Below are 16,591 nucleotides of genomic sequence, written 5' to 3'. Positions count from 1 at the left end.
CTCCCGTCGTGCTTTGCGAGGCGCTAACCAATCAGAACGCGCCGCTCACGTCCCTCCTCAGCGTCTAACCAATCAGCGCTTTGACCTTTTTCCTGTGATGCTTTGCACCGCCGCGTCAACCAATCAGCGGTGAGAACGCTTCTCCCGGCAGTTTTTCCACCAATCAGGTCGCGCCTCTTCGCCGCCGCCATTTTAAGAAGGGCGCCACCACCTCCAGGCCTTGCCAGGTCTTTATTGTCCCCAAATTGTCCCCAAAATGTCCCCAAATCGTCCCCAAGTCGTCCCCCGCGGGTTTTTTTCCCGCCGTTCCTCCTCAGCAGATCTTGACGCAGCCGCCGTGTCCCGTGCAGGCTGCGGGGAGGGCACAGAGTGAGCGGGCCTGAGGTGGCACAGGTGACACCGAGGGGTGGTGGCACAGGTGACACTGAGGTGACAAACCCTGCACGCTGCTCCAGAAGCTGTGGCGGGTGGCGCTGCCGGTGACGCGGCCGGGCTCGGCGGGGTTGCGGCGGGTGCTGGTGACGGTCAGCGAGCGGCCGCCCTCGGGGACGGCGGTGACCTCGACATCGATGATGTGACAGTCGGGGACACTGAGGGGACACTGGGGACACTGAGAGTGACGCCGATGTGACCTCGATATCGATGATGTCACAGTCGGGGACACTGAGGGGACACTGAGAGTGACAGTGATAGGGACATTGGGGACACTGAGGGGACATTGGGGACGTTGACAGGGACATTGGGGACACATCGACAGTGATGAGGTGACAGTCGGGGACACTGAGGGTGACAGTGACAGGAACATTGGAGACACCTCAGCAGTGATGAGGTGACAGCTGGGGACACTGAGGGGACATTGGGGATACTGAGGGGACAGGGACATTGGGGACCTTGGGGACACTGAGGGTGTGTGACCTCCATAGTGATGATGTGACGATTGGGGACACTGTGAGGGGACAGGGACAGTGACAATGTGACCGTCGGGGACACTGAGGGGACAGTGGGGACATCGATGAGGGGACAGTCGGGGACACTGCGGACAGTGACAGGGACACTGAGGGGACATTGGGGACACTGAGGGTGACAATAAGGGGACAGGGAGGGGACATTGGGGTGGCACTGGAGGGACAGTGAGGGGACAGTGAGGGGACAGAGGTGACACAAAGAGGTGACACAGCACAGGAGGTGCCACAAACAGCACAGGTGACACAGGAGGTGCCACAGGTGCCACACAGATGACACAGGGGACACTCAGAGGATGCAGATGACGCACAGGAGGTGACACACAGGTGACACTCAGGTGACACACCTGGGGTCGGCCACCAGGCAGGCGGTGACGCCGTCGAAGCCCAGGTGCGGCGCTGCCACCGCGGCGGCCGCCATGGTGTTGACGTTGTTGGGGACAAGGGGACAGAGCGGGCGCAGGGGACCCTCGTAGAGCACCGTGCGTGTCCCCGAGGCCACCGCGGCCGCCACGCGCGGGGACAGCCAGCCCTGGGCACGGAAACTGCCGGGGGCCTTGGTCATTGTCACCTTCAGCGCCTGGGGACAGACAGAGGAACATTGTCAGTGTCACTGTCATTGTCACTGTCATTGTCATTGTCACTGTCAGTGTCACTGTCATTGCCATTGTCATTGTCACAGCCAGCCCTGGGCACGGAAACTGCCGGGGGCCTTGGTCATTGTCACCTTCAGCGCCTGGGGACACAGAGGGACATTGTCAGTGTCACTGTCATTGTCACTGTCATTGTCACTGTCATTGTCATTGTCACAGCCAGCCCTGGGCACGGAAACTGCCGGGGGCCTTGGTCATTGTCACCTTCAGCGCCTGGGGACAGACAGAGGGGACATTGTCAGTGTCATTGTCCCCTCTGGGGACAGTCAGGGACATTGTCATTGTCCCCTCTGGGGACACAGGGCACAGCCAGAGGACGAGATCAGGGGACAGTGTCGGGATGGACCTGCAGTGTCCCCAATGTCCCCGGTGTCACCTGCAGCGTCCCCGCGCGGTCCATGCGGGCGATGTCCCCAATGTCCCCGATGTCCCCAATGTCCCCAATGTCCCCAATGTCCCCAATGTCCCCGATGTCCCCAATGTCCCCAATGTCCCCGATGTCCCCAATGCCCCCAATGTCCCCAATGTCCCCGATGTCCCCAATGTCTCCAATGTCCCCAATGTCCCCGATGTCCCCAATGTCCCCAATGTCCCCAATGTCCCCGATGTCCCCAATGTCCCCAATGTCCCCAATGTCCCCGGTGTCCCCAATGTCCCCAATGTCCCCATTACCCCCAATGTCCCCAATGTCCCCAGTGTCCCCAGTGTCACCTGCAGCGTCCCCGCGCGGTCCATGCGGGCGATGTCCCCAATGTCCCCAATGTCCCCGGTGTCCCCAATGTCCCCAATGTCCCCATTACCCCCAATGTCCCCAGTGTCCCCAGTGTCACCTGCAGCGTCCCTGCGCGGTCCATGCGGGCGATGTCCTCGCAGCCCCACAGCGCCCCCCGGGGCACGTACAGGGTGTGGCCCCCGCGCGCCGCCGCCGCCCGCAGCCGCCCCTCGGTGACGGCGTCGGCCAGCGCCGTGGGGGACCCCAGCTGGGGACAACGGGGACAGTGGGGACACTGGGGGCAGTGAGGGGATTGGGGACATTGGGGGCAATGGAGATGTTGGGACGTTGGGGTCAATGGGGACATCGGGGACGATGGGGGGACTGGGGACGTTGGGCACATTGGGAATAATGGGGGGAATGGGGACATTGGGGACAATGGGGGGATTGGGGACAATGGGGACATTGGGGACAATGGGGGGGTTGGGGACATTGGGGACAATGGGGGGATTGGGGACAGTGGGGACATTGGAGACAATGGGGGCATTGCGGGTATTGGGGTCAATGGGGGTGCTGGGGACGTTGGGGACATTGCAGTCAATGGGGACACTGGGGGTTTGGGGACGTTGGGGACATTGGGGACACTGGGACGTTGGGGATAACGGGGGGATTGGGGACATTGGGCTTGGTGACAGCGTATGCCAGCGCCATGGGGGACCCCAGCTGGGGACAATGGGGACATTGGGGGAAATGGGGATAATGGGGGCAATGGGGACATCAGGGACACTGGGGACAATGGGGACATTGAGGGGATGGGGGACATGGAGAATAATGGGGGGAATGGGGACAAGGGCACATTGGGGACATTGGGGACATCGGGGACATTGGGGACATTGGGGGGAATGGGGTCAATGGGGCATTGAGGACAATCTGGGACATTTGGGGACATTGGGGACAATGGGGGCATTTGGGGGTAATGGAGACATTGGGGCCAACGGGGACGCTGGGACATTGGGGACATCAAGGACATTGGGGACATTGGGGGGGATTGGGAATATTGGGGACACTGGGGACACTGGGGTCTGTGGGGGCAATGGGACATCGAGGACATGGGGAGGTTGGGGACATTGGGGACATTTGAGGGGTTTGGGGACATTGGGGACATTTGAGGGGATTTGGGGACATCGGGGCCAGGTGCGCGGTGTCACCATGAGGTCGGCGTGTCCCAGGATGTCCTCGCCGTGCTCCTGTGTCACACACGGGTGTGCCACCTCCACCACCAGGTCCACCCCCCTGGGGACAGCGTTGGGGACATTGGGGACAATGGGGACAATGGGGGCATTGGGGACATCGGGGACATTGGGGACAGTGGGGGGCATTGGGGACAATGGGGGCATCAGGGGGATTGGGGACATCGGGGACATTGGGGGGCATTGGGGACAATGGGGACATTGGGGACATTGGGGACAATGGGGACAATGGGGGCATTGGGGACAATGGGGGGCATTGGGGACATCAGGGGGCATTGGGGACATCGGGGATATTGGGGACATTGGGGGGCATTGGGGACAATGGGGACATTGGGGTGATTGGGGACGTCGGGGACATTGGGGGGCGTTGGGGACATTTGGAGGATTGGGGACAATGGGGACATCGGGGGATTGGGGACATTGGGGACATTTGGGGACATTTGGGGACATTGGTTTTTTCCTGTTTTTTTGGGGGGTATTTTGGGACGTTTGGGGTGAAACTGGGAGGTTTTGGGATGGATTTTGGATATTTGAATTTGGGGTGAGTTTGGGACTTTTTTGGGGACATTTTTGAGGGTAAATCCGGGACATTTTTGGGGTGAATTCCGGACGATTTCAGGACATTTTTGGGTTGAATTCGGACCATTTTTTGGGACATTTTTGGGTTGAATTCAGGACATTTTTGAGACATTTTTCGGGACATTTCTGGGGTGAATTCCGGATATTTTTGGGACATTTTTGGGGTCAGTTCGGGGCACTTTTAGGGACATTTTCGGAGCGAACCCGGGACATTTCTGGGGACGTTTTTTGTGGTGAATTTAGGACATTTTGGGGACATTTTTGGGGTGAATCCCGGACATTCTGGGGACATTTTTGTGGTGAATCCCGGACATTTTTGGGGACATTTTTGGGTTGAATTCGGGCCGTTTCGGGTCCCTCACGTGCTGGGCAGGTCGCTCAGGTCGCGCAGGCGCAGAGCGGGCGGCAGCGCCTCCAGCGCCTCCCAGCGGCGAGCCCAGACAAAGGCGAGGGACAGACCGACGGACGGACCGTGCGACAGCAGCTGCGACACCAGGAACTGCCCTGGGGACACCGCGACTGTCATTGTCACCTCCCTGGCACAGCCCTGGGACACAGGGACAGGGACAGACCGACGGACGGACCGCGGGGACATCGGGGACAGCAGTGTCACCTCCCCTCTGTGACACCAAGGAACGGCCCTGGGGACATTTGGGACGTTGGGGACAGCCCTGTCACCTCCTCCCTGTCACCTCCCCTCTGTGACACCAGGAATGGCCCTGGGGACGTCGGGATTGTCATTGTCACCTCCCCCTGGCACCTCCTATCGCCTCCCAGTGTCCCCTCAGTGTCCCCTCCCAGTTCACCCCAGTGTCCCCTCTCAATGTCCCCAGTGTCCCCCCAGTTTCCCCCCCAGTTCCTCCCAGTTTATCCCAGTCCCTCCCAGTGTCCCCAATGTCCCCTCAGTGTCCCCAGTGACCCCTCCCAGTCCCGAGCTCTCTGTATCCCAGTATAAACCAGTATCCCCCAGTATAAACCAGTATCCCCAGTTTGTCCCAGTCGCTCCCAGTACGGAGCTCTTTGTATCCCAGTATAAACCAGTATCCCTGGTCCATACAACCAGTATAACCCAGTCCATCCCAGTATAACCCAGTCCCTCCAGTCCATCCCAGTATAACCAGTTTATCCCAGTCCATCCCAGTACAGACCAGTATAAACCAGTATCCCCAGTCCATATAACCAGTATAAACCAGTATAAACCAGTATAACCAGTACGTCCCAGTCCATCCCAGTATATCCCAGTCAAACCAGTATAACCCAGTATATCCCAGTACAAACCAGTGTATCCCAGTATAAACCAGTACAACCCAGTATAAACCAGTACAACCAGTACAACCCAGTATAACCCAGTATCCCCAGTCCGTATAACCAGTATAAACCAGTATAACTGAGTATATCCCAGTATAAACCAGTACAACCCAGTATAAACCAGTATAAACCAGTCCCTGCCAGTATATCCCAGTCCATCCCAGTACATCCCAGTCCATCCCAGTATAAACCAGTATATCCCAGTATATCCCAGTATCCCCAGTACCGAGCTGTCCGTATCCCAGGATCCCAACGCGCCGAGTCTGCGGCTGCTCCTCCATGGCCTGGGGCAGCCAATTAACGCTAATTAACCCCTAATTAACCCCTAATTAACACTCATTAACCCCGAATTAACCCCCAATTAACCCCCAATCACCCTACTCAACCCAAACTAACACTAATTAACCCCAAGTAACACTAATTAACCCCAAACTCCCTTAATTAACCCTCAAGACCCCTAATTACCCCCCTAAATTCTCGTAATTAACCCCAATTTCCCCTAATTATGCCCCAAACCGCCCTGATTAAAACCCTAAATTCCCCTCATTAACCCCTAACCTTCTAATTAACACCTAATTAAGCGCCAAACCCTACTAATTAACCCCCCCAAACCCCTTAATTAACCCCCAAACCCCTTCAATTAACCCGAAACCCCCTTCAATTAACCCCAAACCCCCTTAATTAATGCCCAAACCGCCCTAATTAACCCACACTCACTAATTAGCGTTCGCTCCCCTCCCCCCCCGCGCCCTTTGCCCCCCCCGCCCCTCCCCCTCCCCCGCGGGGGCACTTCCGGGTGTGGGCGGGGCCTGAGGACAAGGGGCGGGGCCTGGGGCCATTTGTGGGCGGGGCCCGGAGCACATTGGGGACGTGGTCCGAGTTAATTTGTGGGCGTGGCTTGTGGGATTTGAGGGCGTGGCCTGACCCTACTTGAAGGCCTTTGGAGGCGGGGCTTGGAGCTCTTTGTGGGCGGGGCTTGGGGCCAATTGGGGGTAGGGGGAGACCCCCAATTGTGGGTGGTTCCATTTTCTGGAGGGGGGGGGGTCGCGCCCTTAAGGCCCCAAATTTTGGGTGAGGGGTTCCCAAATTTTGGGACGATCCATTTTTGGAGGGGGGTCATGTTCCTTGTATCCCCAAATTTTGGGAGGGGTCCTCAATTTTTGGGCATTTCCATTTGTTTTGGTGGGGGTCGTGCTCTTGAGACTCCCAGATTTTGGGGAGGGGTCTTCAATTTTTGGATGGTTCCATTTTTTTGGGGGGGAGTCGCATCTTTGGGACCCCCTAAATTTGGGGGTGGGTTCCTCAACTTTTGGGTGATTTCATTTTTGGAGGGGGGGTCGTGCTCTTGGGACCCCAAATTTTGGGGAAGGGGTCTTCAAATTTTGGGAGGTTCCATTTTTGGGAGGTCACACCCTTGGGATCCCAGATTTTGGGGGAGAGGTCCCCAAATTTTGGGAGGTTCCATTTTTGGGGGGGTTGTACCCTTGGGATCCCAAATTTGGTGGAGGTTCCCCAAATTTTGGGTGATTCCATTACTGGGGGTGGTCGTGCTCTTGAGACCCCCAAATTTGGGTGTGGGGTCCCCAATATTTGGGAGGTTCCATATTCTTGTGGGGGGTCGTGTTCTTGGGACCCCAGATTTTGAGGGGAGGGCCCCAAATCTCTGGCTATTCCAGTTTTTGGGGAGTGTCCCTAAATTTTATGGGTGGGGAACCCCAATTTTTGAGGTGATTCCATTTTTTGAAGGTGGGGTCACGTCCTTGGGACCCCAGTTTTTGAGGGGGTCCCCCAAATTTTGTGCGATTCCGTTTTTTTGGGGGGTGTTGTGCTCTTGGGACCCCCAAATTTTTAAGGAAGGGTACCCAAAATTTGGGAGGTTCCATTTTTTGGGGAAGTTCCATTTTTAGGGGGAGGTCCTCACCTTGAGACCCCAAATTTTTGCGAGATCCCAAATTTTTTGGGGGGATCACGCCCTTGGGACCCCAAATTTAAAGGCACCCCATTTTTGGGGTGGAGGTCCCCAATTTATGAGGGGCACGCATCCTTGAGACCCAAATTTTGGGTGGCGGGTCCCTAAATTTTGGGGGCCTCCATTTCCTCCATTTTTGGGGAGAACTCGCGCCCTTTGAACCCCAGATTTTGGGTGGGGGTCCCCAAATTTTGTCAGGGGGATGAGTCGCATCCCTGGGTCCCTTTTTAGGGGAAAAGTCCCCAAATTTTCTGGGGGGGTTCCATTTTTGGGGTCCCCCCCTCCCCCAATTCCAATTTTCCCGGAGGGGGCCGCGATTCGCGTTTCAGCGCTGTTCCCGTTGCTATGGGAACAGCCCACTCCCGTTCCCGTGGCAACCGCCGTTCCCGCAATCTCCTCCCTCCCTCCTCACCTCCCTTCCCGTTACCATGGAAACTCCCCGCGCTGTTCTAACGGTCACGCCGCCTCCCTCGGCGCCGCCGTCGTCATGGCAACGCCGTTGTGCTTTGCCCTCTCCCTCCCTCCGCGCTGTTCCCACGGCAACCGCGCTGTTCCCATGGCAACGGGAACAGCGGGGAGACGGGAACCCCCCCCCCCCGGGATCTGGGGGATTTTGGGGAGATTTTTGGGGCGGGTTTAGGGGATTTTGGGGCTATTTGGGGTTTTCTGGGGGATTTTTGTGGTTTGGGGGTATTTTGGGTTATTTTGGGGGTATTTCGGGATGATTTTGGGGGTATTTGTGGGTGATTTTGGGGATTTTTTAGATTATTCAGGTGGATTTTGGGGGCATTTTAGGGGCGATTTTGGGGTAATTTTAGGGCATTTTTGGGGTGGTTTTAGGGGATTTTGGGGATAATTTGCTGTTTGGGGGGAAATTGGGGGGGATTTTTGTGGTTTTGGGGTATTTGGGGATATTTGGGGGGGGTTTGGGGAATTTTTGGGTGATTTGGGGGAATTTTTTTGTAATTCTGGGGATTTTGGGGTATCTTTAGGATATTTTGGGTATTGTTATTGATTTTTGGGGTATTTTTAGGAAATGTTTTGGCAGTTTTAGGTAATTTTGGGTGGTTTTTTGGGGGTGGATTTGGGGGAATTTTTGGGGTGAGTTCTGGTGGTTTTTAGGGCACTTTTGGGGTAATTTGAGGTGGCTTTGGTGTCATTTTAATGAGGTTTTTTTGGGGATATTTCAGGTGTGGCTTTTCAGGACTTTTTGGGTAATTTGGGGTTGTTTTGGGGCCTTTTGGGTGGATTTTAAGGGTATTTTGTGGGTATTTTTAATGTGGTTTTTAGGGTATTTTTTGGGTGTTTTTAGCGTAATTTTGGGGTGGTTTTGGTGAGGGTTTTGGGGTATTTTTGAGGTGCAATTTGAGGGGAATTTTAGGATAATTTGGGGTATTTTTGGTGCAGTTTTTGGAGAATTTTTGGGGTGTTTTTTGGAATTTTGGGGGCAATTTGGGGCATATTTTTGGTGTGGATTTTGGGGTTGTTTTGGGGTGTTTATGGAGGTGATTTTGGGGTATTTTTGGGGTGGTTTTGAGGCATTTCTGGACCGTTCTTGATCGCAGCGAGGGATGTCCTGGTCCAGGGTCATTCACATCCCAAAGTCACCAAAACCACCCCCAAAATCACCCTAAAACCACCCAAAACCCTCTGATCCACCCAACCCAAATCAGCCCTGGTACCACCCTGATCTCACATCTGAAACGCTCCAAAATCACCCAAAACCAACCCAAAACCACCCAAAAATCCCACAACGACCCAAACCCACCCCAAATCCCCACGAACCCACCCCAAACCACTCCAAATCCCCCGAAATCCACCCCAAATCCCCCCAAAGCCACCCTAAATCCCCCAAATCTCACCCCAAATCCCCCCAAACCCACCCCAAACCCATCCTAACCCACCCCAAACCTCCCCAAACCCACCCTAAATCCCCCCAAACCCACCCTAAATCCCCCGAATCTCACCCCAAATCCCCCAAATCTCACCCCAAACCCATCCTAAACCTCCCCAAACCCACCCTAAATCCCCCCAAACCCACCTCAAACCCACCCTAAACCTCCCAAAATCCATCCTAACCCACCCCAAACGCCCCTAAAACCACCCCAAACCCCCTAAACCCACCCCAAAACCCCCTAAACCCACCCCAAACCCAGCTCAAACCCCCTAAGCCCACCCTGAACCTCCCAAACCTCACTCCAAAACTGCCCAAACCCACCCCAAACCCCCAACCCCCCCAAATCCACCCCAAACCCCCTCCAAACCCACCTAAACCCCCCCAAACCCACCCAAAACCCCCCCAAACCCCCTAACCCCCCCCAAAGCCCCCCAAACCCACCCCAAAACCCCCAAAACCCCCCTAAACCCACCCCAAACCCCCCCCAAACCACCCCAAACCCACCCCAAAACCCCCTAAACCCAGCTCAAAACACCCCCAAACCCCCCCAAACCCACCCCAAAGCCCCCCAAAGCCACCCCAAACTCTCCCCAAAACCCCCCCAAACCCACCCCAAAACCCCCTAAACCCAGCTCAAAACCCCCCCCAAACCCCTCTAAACCCCCCCAAACCCACCCCAAAACCGCCCAAACCCACCCCCAACCCCCCCAAAGCCCCCCGCCCGGGTTTAACCCCTTCCTTCCCTCCCTCCCTCCCTCCCTCCCCGTGCCCGGCGCCGTTGGAAACACCCGCTGGGTTTTTATTAAAGTAGGAAAGTTTCGCTTCTTTGCGGCCGCGGCGAATTAAAAAATTCCCCCCCCGGGCCCCTCCCCCACCCGCCCCTCCCCCACCCCGACCCCGACCCCCCCCCTCCCGGCCCCTCCCCCGCCCCCGTTTTTGGGGTCCCCCCCCGTTTTTGGGGTCAAATTTGGGATTTTTTTTGGTCAAATTTTTGGGGTTTTTGCAGTCAAATTTTGGAAATTTTGCTGTCGAATTTCGGGGATTTTTTTTTTTTTGGTCAAATTTTTGGGGTTTTGGGGTCAAATTTTGGGATTTTTGGGGTCCAAATTTGGGGCTGGGGGCGTTTCTTGAATGGGAGGAAGTTGGGGGTCCCCGCCCCTCATTTTTTTGGGGGGATCCCCCTCATTTTTCCTCCATTTTGAGGGGTCTCCCCCCCATTTTCCTCCATTTTGGGCACGTCCAAACCTTAATTTTGGGGGGGGTCCCAAACCCCAATTTTTTGGGGGGGCTCCAAATTTTAATTTTTTTTTGGGTCGGGGCGGGGGTCCCAAACCCCAATTTTGGGGGGTACCATCTTATTTTGGGGGGGGGGGGGTCCCCACATTTTCCCCCCATTTTTGGGGGGGTTTCAACACCGAGTCCGCAAGGGGGGGGTCCCGCACCCCAAATTCTATTTGCGAGGGGGTCAGCTCCAAGTCCGTGGTTTTTTGGGGGGTCCCACCCCCATTTTTGGGGGGCTCCTCTTCATCTCCGCAGGTCAGGGGGGGGTCCCGCACCCCAAATTTTTTTTGGGGGGGGCAGCAACAGGTCCAAAGTTCAGGGGGGTCTCGCACCCCAAATTATTTTTTTTGAGGGGGGGGGTCCAGCTCCAGGTCCGTGGTTTTGGGGGGGTCCAACCCCCATTTTTGAGGGCTCGCCCCCATTTTTGGGGGTCTTCATCTTCACCAAGTCCAAAGTTCGAGATTTGGGGGGGGGGGTCCCCCCATTTTTGGGGTTTTCCATCTCATCCAACACCGATTTAGGGTTGGGGGGGTCCCCAATTTTTTGGGGTTTCCTTCAGGTCTGCAGGTCCGGGGGGTTCCCTTAAATTATTTTTGGGGTTCCCCGAAATTTTTTGGGGGGTGGGGGGTTCCACCTCATTTTTTAGGGTTTCTCCATAATTTTTGGGGGGGTTTTCCCATTTTTGGGTTTTTTTTCCCCATTGTTTTAGGGTTCCCTTCACATTTTTGGGGGGATTTTTCTCCACATTTTTGGGGGTTTCATTCACCTTTTTTGGGGTTTTCCCCCCCTTTTTTTTTTTTTAGGGTTTCCTTCACAATTTTGGGGGATTTTTCTCCCATTTTTTGGGGTTCCCCCCCATTTTTTAGGGTTTCCCTTCCATTTTTGGGGTTTCCTCCACAATTTTTGGGGCATTTCCCTCTATATTTTGGGGGATTTTCATTCACATTTTTTAGGGCTCCCCTCATATTTTTAAAATTTCGTCCATAATTTTCCCACCTGTTTTTCCCATATTTTTTTAGGATTTCCCCCCATTTTTTAGTTTTTTTTTTTCCTCACATTTTTAGGATTTTTCCCCATTTTTTAGGGTTTCCCCCCCCCCCACATTTTTGTTTTTTTTTTTTTTTCCCTTTGTTCCTGGAGTTTTTCCCCACATTTTTTCCTAGTCTTTCCCATTTTTTGAGGGACCTTTTCCCTCACATTTTTTGGGTTTTCCCCCAGTTTTTTAGGAGTGTCTTCCACATTTTCGGGGGATTTTCCTTGATATTTTTTAGGATTTTCTCCCCTTTTTTTTTAGGATTTTCCTCCCCATTTTTTAGGAGTTTCCTCCAATTTTTTAAGAGTCTCTTCCCATTTTTTTTTTAGGAATTTTCTTCTCAATTTTTAAGAATTTCCCCCACATTTTTATGAGTTTCTCCCACCAATCTTTTAGTTTTCCCCACATTTTCTGAGTACTTTCCTCACAATTTTTTAGGATTTTCCTCCCCAATTTTTAGGATTTCCCCCCAGTTTTTTCCCAGTCTCCCCCCTCTTTTTTTTTAAGAATCTCCTCCATTTTTTAGGAGTCTCCCCCTCATTTTGGGGGGGATTTTTCTCCCCATTTTTAGGAGTCTCCCCCACATTTTTTAGGGTTTTTCCCCCCACATCTTTTCAAGTTCCCCCACTTTTTTCCGCTATCTCCCCCATTTTTTTTTTTTAATTTTCCCCACATTTTTAGGGTTTTTTTCCCCACTTTTTTTTTGGGGTTTTTTTTCCCTCCTTTCCAGCAGTTTTCCCCCACATTTTTTAGGAATTTCCCCCACATTTTTTGGGACATTTCCCCCCACACTTTTTAAAGAATTTTCCAGAAGTCTCTCCCCATTCCTCCAGAGCCTCCCCCCATTTTTGAGGGGTTTCCCCCCACATTTTTGGGGTTTTCCCTCCTTTTTTCCACACTTTTTTTAGGAGTTTCCCCCCGTTTTTGTGGATTTTCCTCCGCATTTTTTAAGAGTCTCCCCCAGTTTTTTTCAGCATCTCCCCTAAATTTTTTGGAGTTTCCCCCACATTTTTTCCAGAGTCTCCCCCTCATTTTTCAGGGTTTTCCCTCCACATTTTTGGGGTTTCCCCCACTTTTCTCCACACATTTTTACGGGTTTCCCTCAATATTTTTGGGGTTTTCTCCCCTTTTTTCCCACACATTTTTAGGAGTTGCCCCCCCACATTTTTGAGGTTTTTCCCCCCTCCTTTCCACCAGTTTTTCCACACAGTTTTTAGGGGTTTTCCCCCAACATTTTTGGGGTTTTCCCCCCTTTTTCCCACACATTTTTAGGAGTTCCCCCCCCACATTTTTAAGGTTTTCCCCCCCGTCCTTTCCACCAGTTTTTCCACACATTTTTTAGGACTTTTTCAGGACTTTCCCCCCATTTTTGGGGGTTGTTTCCCCCATCTCCCCCACTCCTCCACCTCCACCCCCCCCAAAGTCTCCCCCACTTTTTACTTTTCCCCTTTTCTCCCCCAAAATTTTTGTTTTTCCTTTCCCGGCTGGATTTTTTCGGGGAGTTTTTTGGGGAGGGGTAGAAAGTCCAAGGGCTGATTAGGGGGGGGTTCCATTCCAAACCCCCCCCTCCCCAAAATCTCAGATCTGCGTCTCCTGCACGTTCTCCTTGGAGGGGCTCTTGAAGAGCAGCGGCTCGTGCACCGAGTTGAGCAGCGGCGTCTTCCCGCAGCCCAGCGCCGCCGCCGGGCCCCCGTAGTGGGCAGCCAACGCCGCGTACCTGTCCAGGTGCTCCCTCTCCAACGCCGGCAACGCCAGCCGGTTGTCCCCACCCGTCCCGGCGCCGCCTCCGCCGGGGCCGCCGCCGCCTCCGCCGCCGCCGGCGGGACCCCCGGCCAGCTCGTCCTCGACGTTGACGATCTCGACGGCGCGCGCGGGGCCGCCGCGGTGCTTGTGGCGCTGGTGCTGCTTGCGGAGCTTGTAGAAGGCCACCAGCATGACGGCGGCCATGAAGGTGATGGCCACGAAGCAGCCGATGATGATCTTGGTGGTCTTCAAGACGTCGTCCAAATCTTGGAGACCTCCGCCGGCCGCCGCGCCGGCCGCCGCCGCCGTGATGGGCACGGTGAAGGGTTTGCCGGTGGCGCGCGTGGCCGGGGCGGCCGTGGAGGCGCCGGCTGGGTCCCAACCGGCCGCCGTGGGCGCCGCGGGGGTTTGGGGGGCTTGGTCGTCGCCGCCGGCGCCCTCGGTGGTCTCCACGGTGACCGTGGTGAAGTAGGTGTAACCGGTGGCCGCTGCTGCTGCTGCTGCGGCCGCGGCGGCGTCGGCGGCCGAGACGTTGAGCGTGGCGGTGGCCGTGGTGTTGCCTGCGGCGTTGGTGACCATGCAGGTGTACTGGCCGGTGTCCTGCACGGTGACGTTGGTGAAGTTGAGCGTGCCGTCGTGCAGCACCGAGATGCGCACGCGGTACGAGCCGTGCGTCATCAGCGTCCCGTTGGGCGTCAGCCAGTTGACCGACGTCATGGCCGTGCCCGTGCGGCACTTGAGCTCGGCCGCCATGCCCTCGGTGACGTTGAGGTCGGCCGGCGGCTCCACGATGACGGGCGCGTAGCAGGTGAAGTGGCCGGGCTCCAGCTCGCCCAGGTAGCGGCCGCGCAGCGCGGGCGGCGCGTGGCAGCGGGCGCAGCAGCTGGTGTTGCTGGGCACGGTCTCGCGCAGCCACCAGCTGAGCCACAGCACGTCGCAGTCGCAGCGCCAGGGGTTGTGGTGCAGGTGAACGCGCTCCAGCCGGTGCAGCGGCGCGAACAGGTCGTGGGGCAGCGAGGCCAGGTCGTTGTGGGCCAGGTTGAGCTCCTCCAGAGCCTTCAGGTCGTCGAAGGCGTTGCGCTCCACCGCCGCCACCCGCGCGTGCATCAGCCACAGCTTCCTCAGGCTGCCCAAGCCTTGGAACGAGCCCGGCCGCACCCGGCCCAGGCGGTTCCCCGAGAGCTCCAGCTCCTCCAGCCTCACCAGCGCCGTCAGGTTGGGGATCTCCTTGAGGTTGCACATGCCTGCAGGGGGGCACAGGATGGGAAAATGTAATGTTATCCCCTAAAGATAATCCTTGCACTGTAATGATAACGGAACTCTTGATATGAGATAACCAATGGTGACCCCGACGTGATTCGGGAGAAAAAGGATTTGGGTCTAAAATATATTGCCTTGTGGATTCCGGATGACCCGTGGATTTCGGACTGAACTATTTTGCCCTGTGGATTTGGGGAAACCAAATTTGACCATTTAACCCAGTGGATTTGGGGCAACAGGAATTTGACTCTATAACCCCACGGATTCGGGGAAACTGGATTTGAGTACTAAACTATTGGCAAAATAGATCAATTCCACCTCTTGGTGTTTGTCAAATACGAGAGTAAAAGACCTTAATGATAAATGCTTTGTAAACTGGGAAAAGCTCTGGCGATACGGAATCCTTGAGCTATAATGATAAGAGAACTCTGGATAGATAAGCAATGGTGACCCCGACGTGATTTGGGAGATAAAGGATTTGGCACTAAACTCTATCGCCCTGTGGAATTCTCGCACGATAATGATAAGCGAACTCTTGATAGATAAGACAACAAATGGTGACCCCGATGTGATTCAGGAGATAAAGGATTCAGGACTAAACCATATTGCCCCATGAAATCCTTGCACTATAATGATAAGAGAACTCTTGATAGATAAGACAACAAATGGTGACCCCGACGTGATTCGGGAGATAAAGGATTTGGGACTAATCTCTATCGCCCCATGGAATTCTTGCACTACAATGATAACAGAACTCTTGATAAATAAGATAACAAATGGTGACCCCGACGTGATTCGGGAGATAAAGGATTTGGGACTAATCTCTATCGCCCCATGGAATTCTTGCACTACAATGATAACAGAACTCTTGATAAATAAGATAACAAATGGTGACCCCGATGTGATTCAGGAGATAAAGGATTCAGGACTAAACCATATTGCCCCACGAAATCCTTGCACTATAATGATAAGAGAACTCTTGATAGATAAGACAACAAATGGTGATCCCAACATGATTCGGGAGATAAAGGATTTGGGACTAATCTCTATCGCCCCATGGAATTCTTGCACTACAATGATAACAGAACTCTTGATAAATAAGATAACAAATGGTGACCCCGACGTGATTCGGGAAGATAAAAGATTCAGGACTAAACTCTATTGCCCCATGGATTTGGGACTAAACCCTATCGCCCCATGGAATCCTTGCACTACAATGATAACAGAACTCTTGACAGATAAGCCAACACATGCCCAGGTTGAGGTAGCGCAGGTTGACCAGGCCCTCGAAGGCGGCCTCGGAGATGTACTCGAGGCGCTTGAGCTCGCCCAGGTCGAGGCGGCGCAGCGAGGGCACGCGGTTGAAGGCGTAGCTGGGGATGCTCTCGATGGGGTTGTTCCTCAGCCAGAGCTCGCGGAGCTTGGACAGGTACTCGAAGGCCTGCGTGGGCACCGTGGTCAGGCGGTTGTCGAAGAGCTCCAGCGTGTTGAGGTTGGGCAGCCCGTTGAAGGCGCCCACCTCCACCTTGCGCACCAGGTTGCGGCTGAGCTGGAGGATCTCCAGGTGGCGAAGGTGCTTGAAGGTGTCGGTGCGGATCACCTGCGGAGGGGAGGTAATTAGTTGGTAATTGCAATCAGGGAGAAGCAGCAAAGGTTGGTTCGTTTTGTAATTTTAATTAAGGGGAACCAAAGGTTGGTTGGGTTGGTAACTGGAATTAGGGAGAAGCAGCATGGATTGGTTGGTTTCATAATTGTAATTAGGGAGAAGAAGCAAAGATTGGTTGGCACCAAAAGCTGGTTGGTTTGGTAATTGTAATTAGGGAGAAGCAGCGTAGATTGGTTCGTTTCGTAATTTTAATTAGGGAGAACCAAAGGTTGGTTGGTTTGGTAATTGTAATTAGGGAGAAGCAGCGAAGGTTTGTTCGTTTCATAATTTTAATTAAG

General features: G+C 54.4%; 2 protein-coding genes across 4 annotated transcripts; both read right to left on the bottom strand.

Moving 5' to 3' along the window:
• Nucleotides 1–157: 157 nt before the first annotated feature.
• ASPDH (aspartate dehydrogenase domain containing) lies at nucleotides 158–6,204 on the bottom strand. 3 transcript variants are annotated; one of them, XR_009275866.1, is made up of 8 exons: nucleotides 6,182–6,204; nucleotides 5,691–5,748; nucleotides 4,519–4,660; nucleotides 3,536–3,620; nucleotides 2,446–2,595; nucleotides 1,310–1,542; nucleotides 439–610; nucleotides 158–351 (listed from the first exon to the last, which is right to left on the bottom strand). XR_009275866.1 is itself a non-coding variant. In XM_058822754.1 (8 exons), the coding sequence occupies exons 2-8, from the start codon at nucleotides 5,743–5,745 to the stop codon at nucleotides 314–316; spliced, it is 855 nt and encodes a 284-aa protein (XP_058678737.1). In that variant the 5' UTR covers nucleotides 5,746–5,748; nucleotides 6,182–6,204; the 3' UTR covers nucleotides 158–313. The 3 variants fall into 3 exon arrangements, 1 of the variants encoding a protein (XP_058678737.1); XR_009275867.1 differs by having other exon boundaries at nucleotides 439–601; XM_058822754.1 differs by having other exon boundaries at nucleotides 439–590.
• Nucleotides 6,205–13,165: 6,961 nt separating this feature from the next.
• LRRC4B (leucine rich repeat containing 4B) lies at nucleotides 13,166–16,298 on the bottom strand (the record flags this gene model as incomplete). The annotated part of the gene is made up of 2 exons (XM_058822723.1): nucleotides 13,166–14,631; nucleotides 15,902–16,298. Coding segments are annotated over 2 exons (1,806 nt in total), but the record flags the coding sequence as incomplete, so codon positions are not given.
• Nucleotides 16,299–16,591: the final 293 nt, after the last annotated feature.

Source organism: Ammospiza caudacuta, chromosome 34 (genome assembly GCF_027887145.1).
Source record: "Ammospiza caudacuta isolate bAmmCau1 chromosome 34, bAmmCau1.pri, whole genome shotgun sequence".
Classification (NCBI taxonomy): domain Eukaryota; kingdom Metazoa; phylum Chordata; class Aves; order Passeriformes; family Passerellidae; genus Ammospiza; species Ammospiza caudacuta.
Note: the sequence above shows the minus strand (reverse complement) of the source record. Positions and strands in the feature narration are given on the sequence as shown.

Bases quoted from the DNA above. Each gene is read 5' to 3' on its own strand.
- ASPDH (XM_058822754.1), bottom strand. From the start codon at position 5,745: ATGGAGGAGCAGCCGCAGACTCGGCGCGTTGGGATCCTGGGATACGGA. The intron at 4,661-5,690 runs GTACTGGGGATA...CGGTGTCCCCAG, and splicing joins CCTGGGATACGGACAGCTCG to GGCAGTTCCTGGTGTCGCAG. The intron at 3,621-4,518 runs GTGAGGGACCCG...CGCTGTCCCCAG, and splicing joins CTGAGCGACCTGCCCAGCAC to GGGGGTGGACCTGGTGGTGG.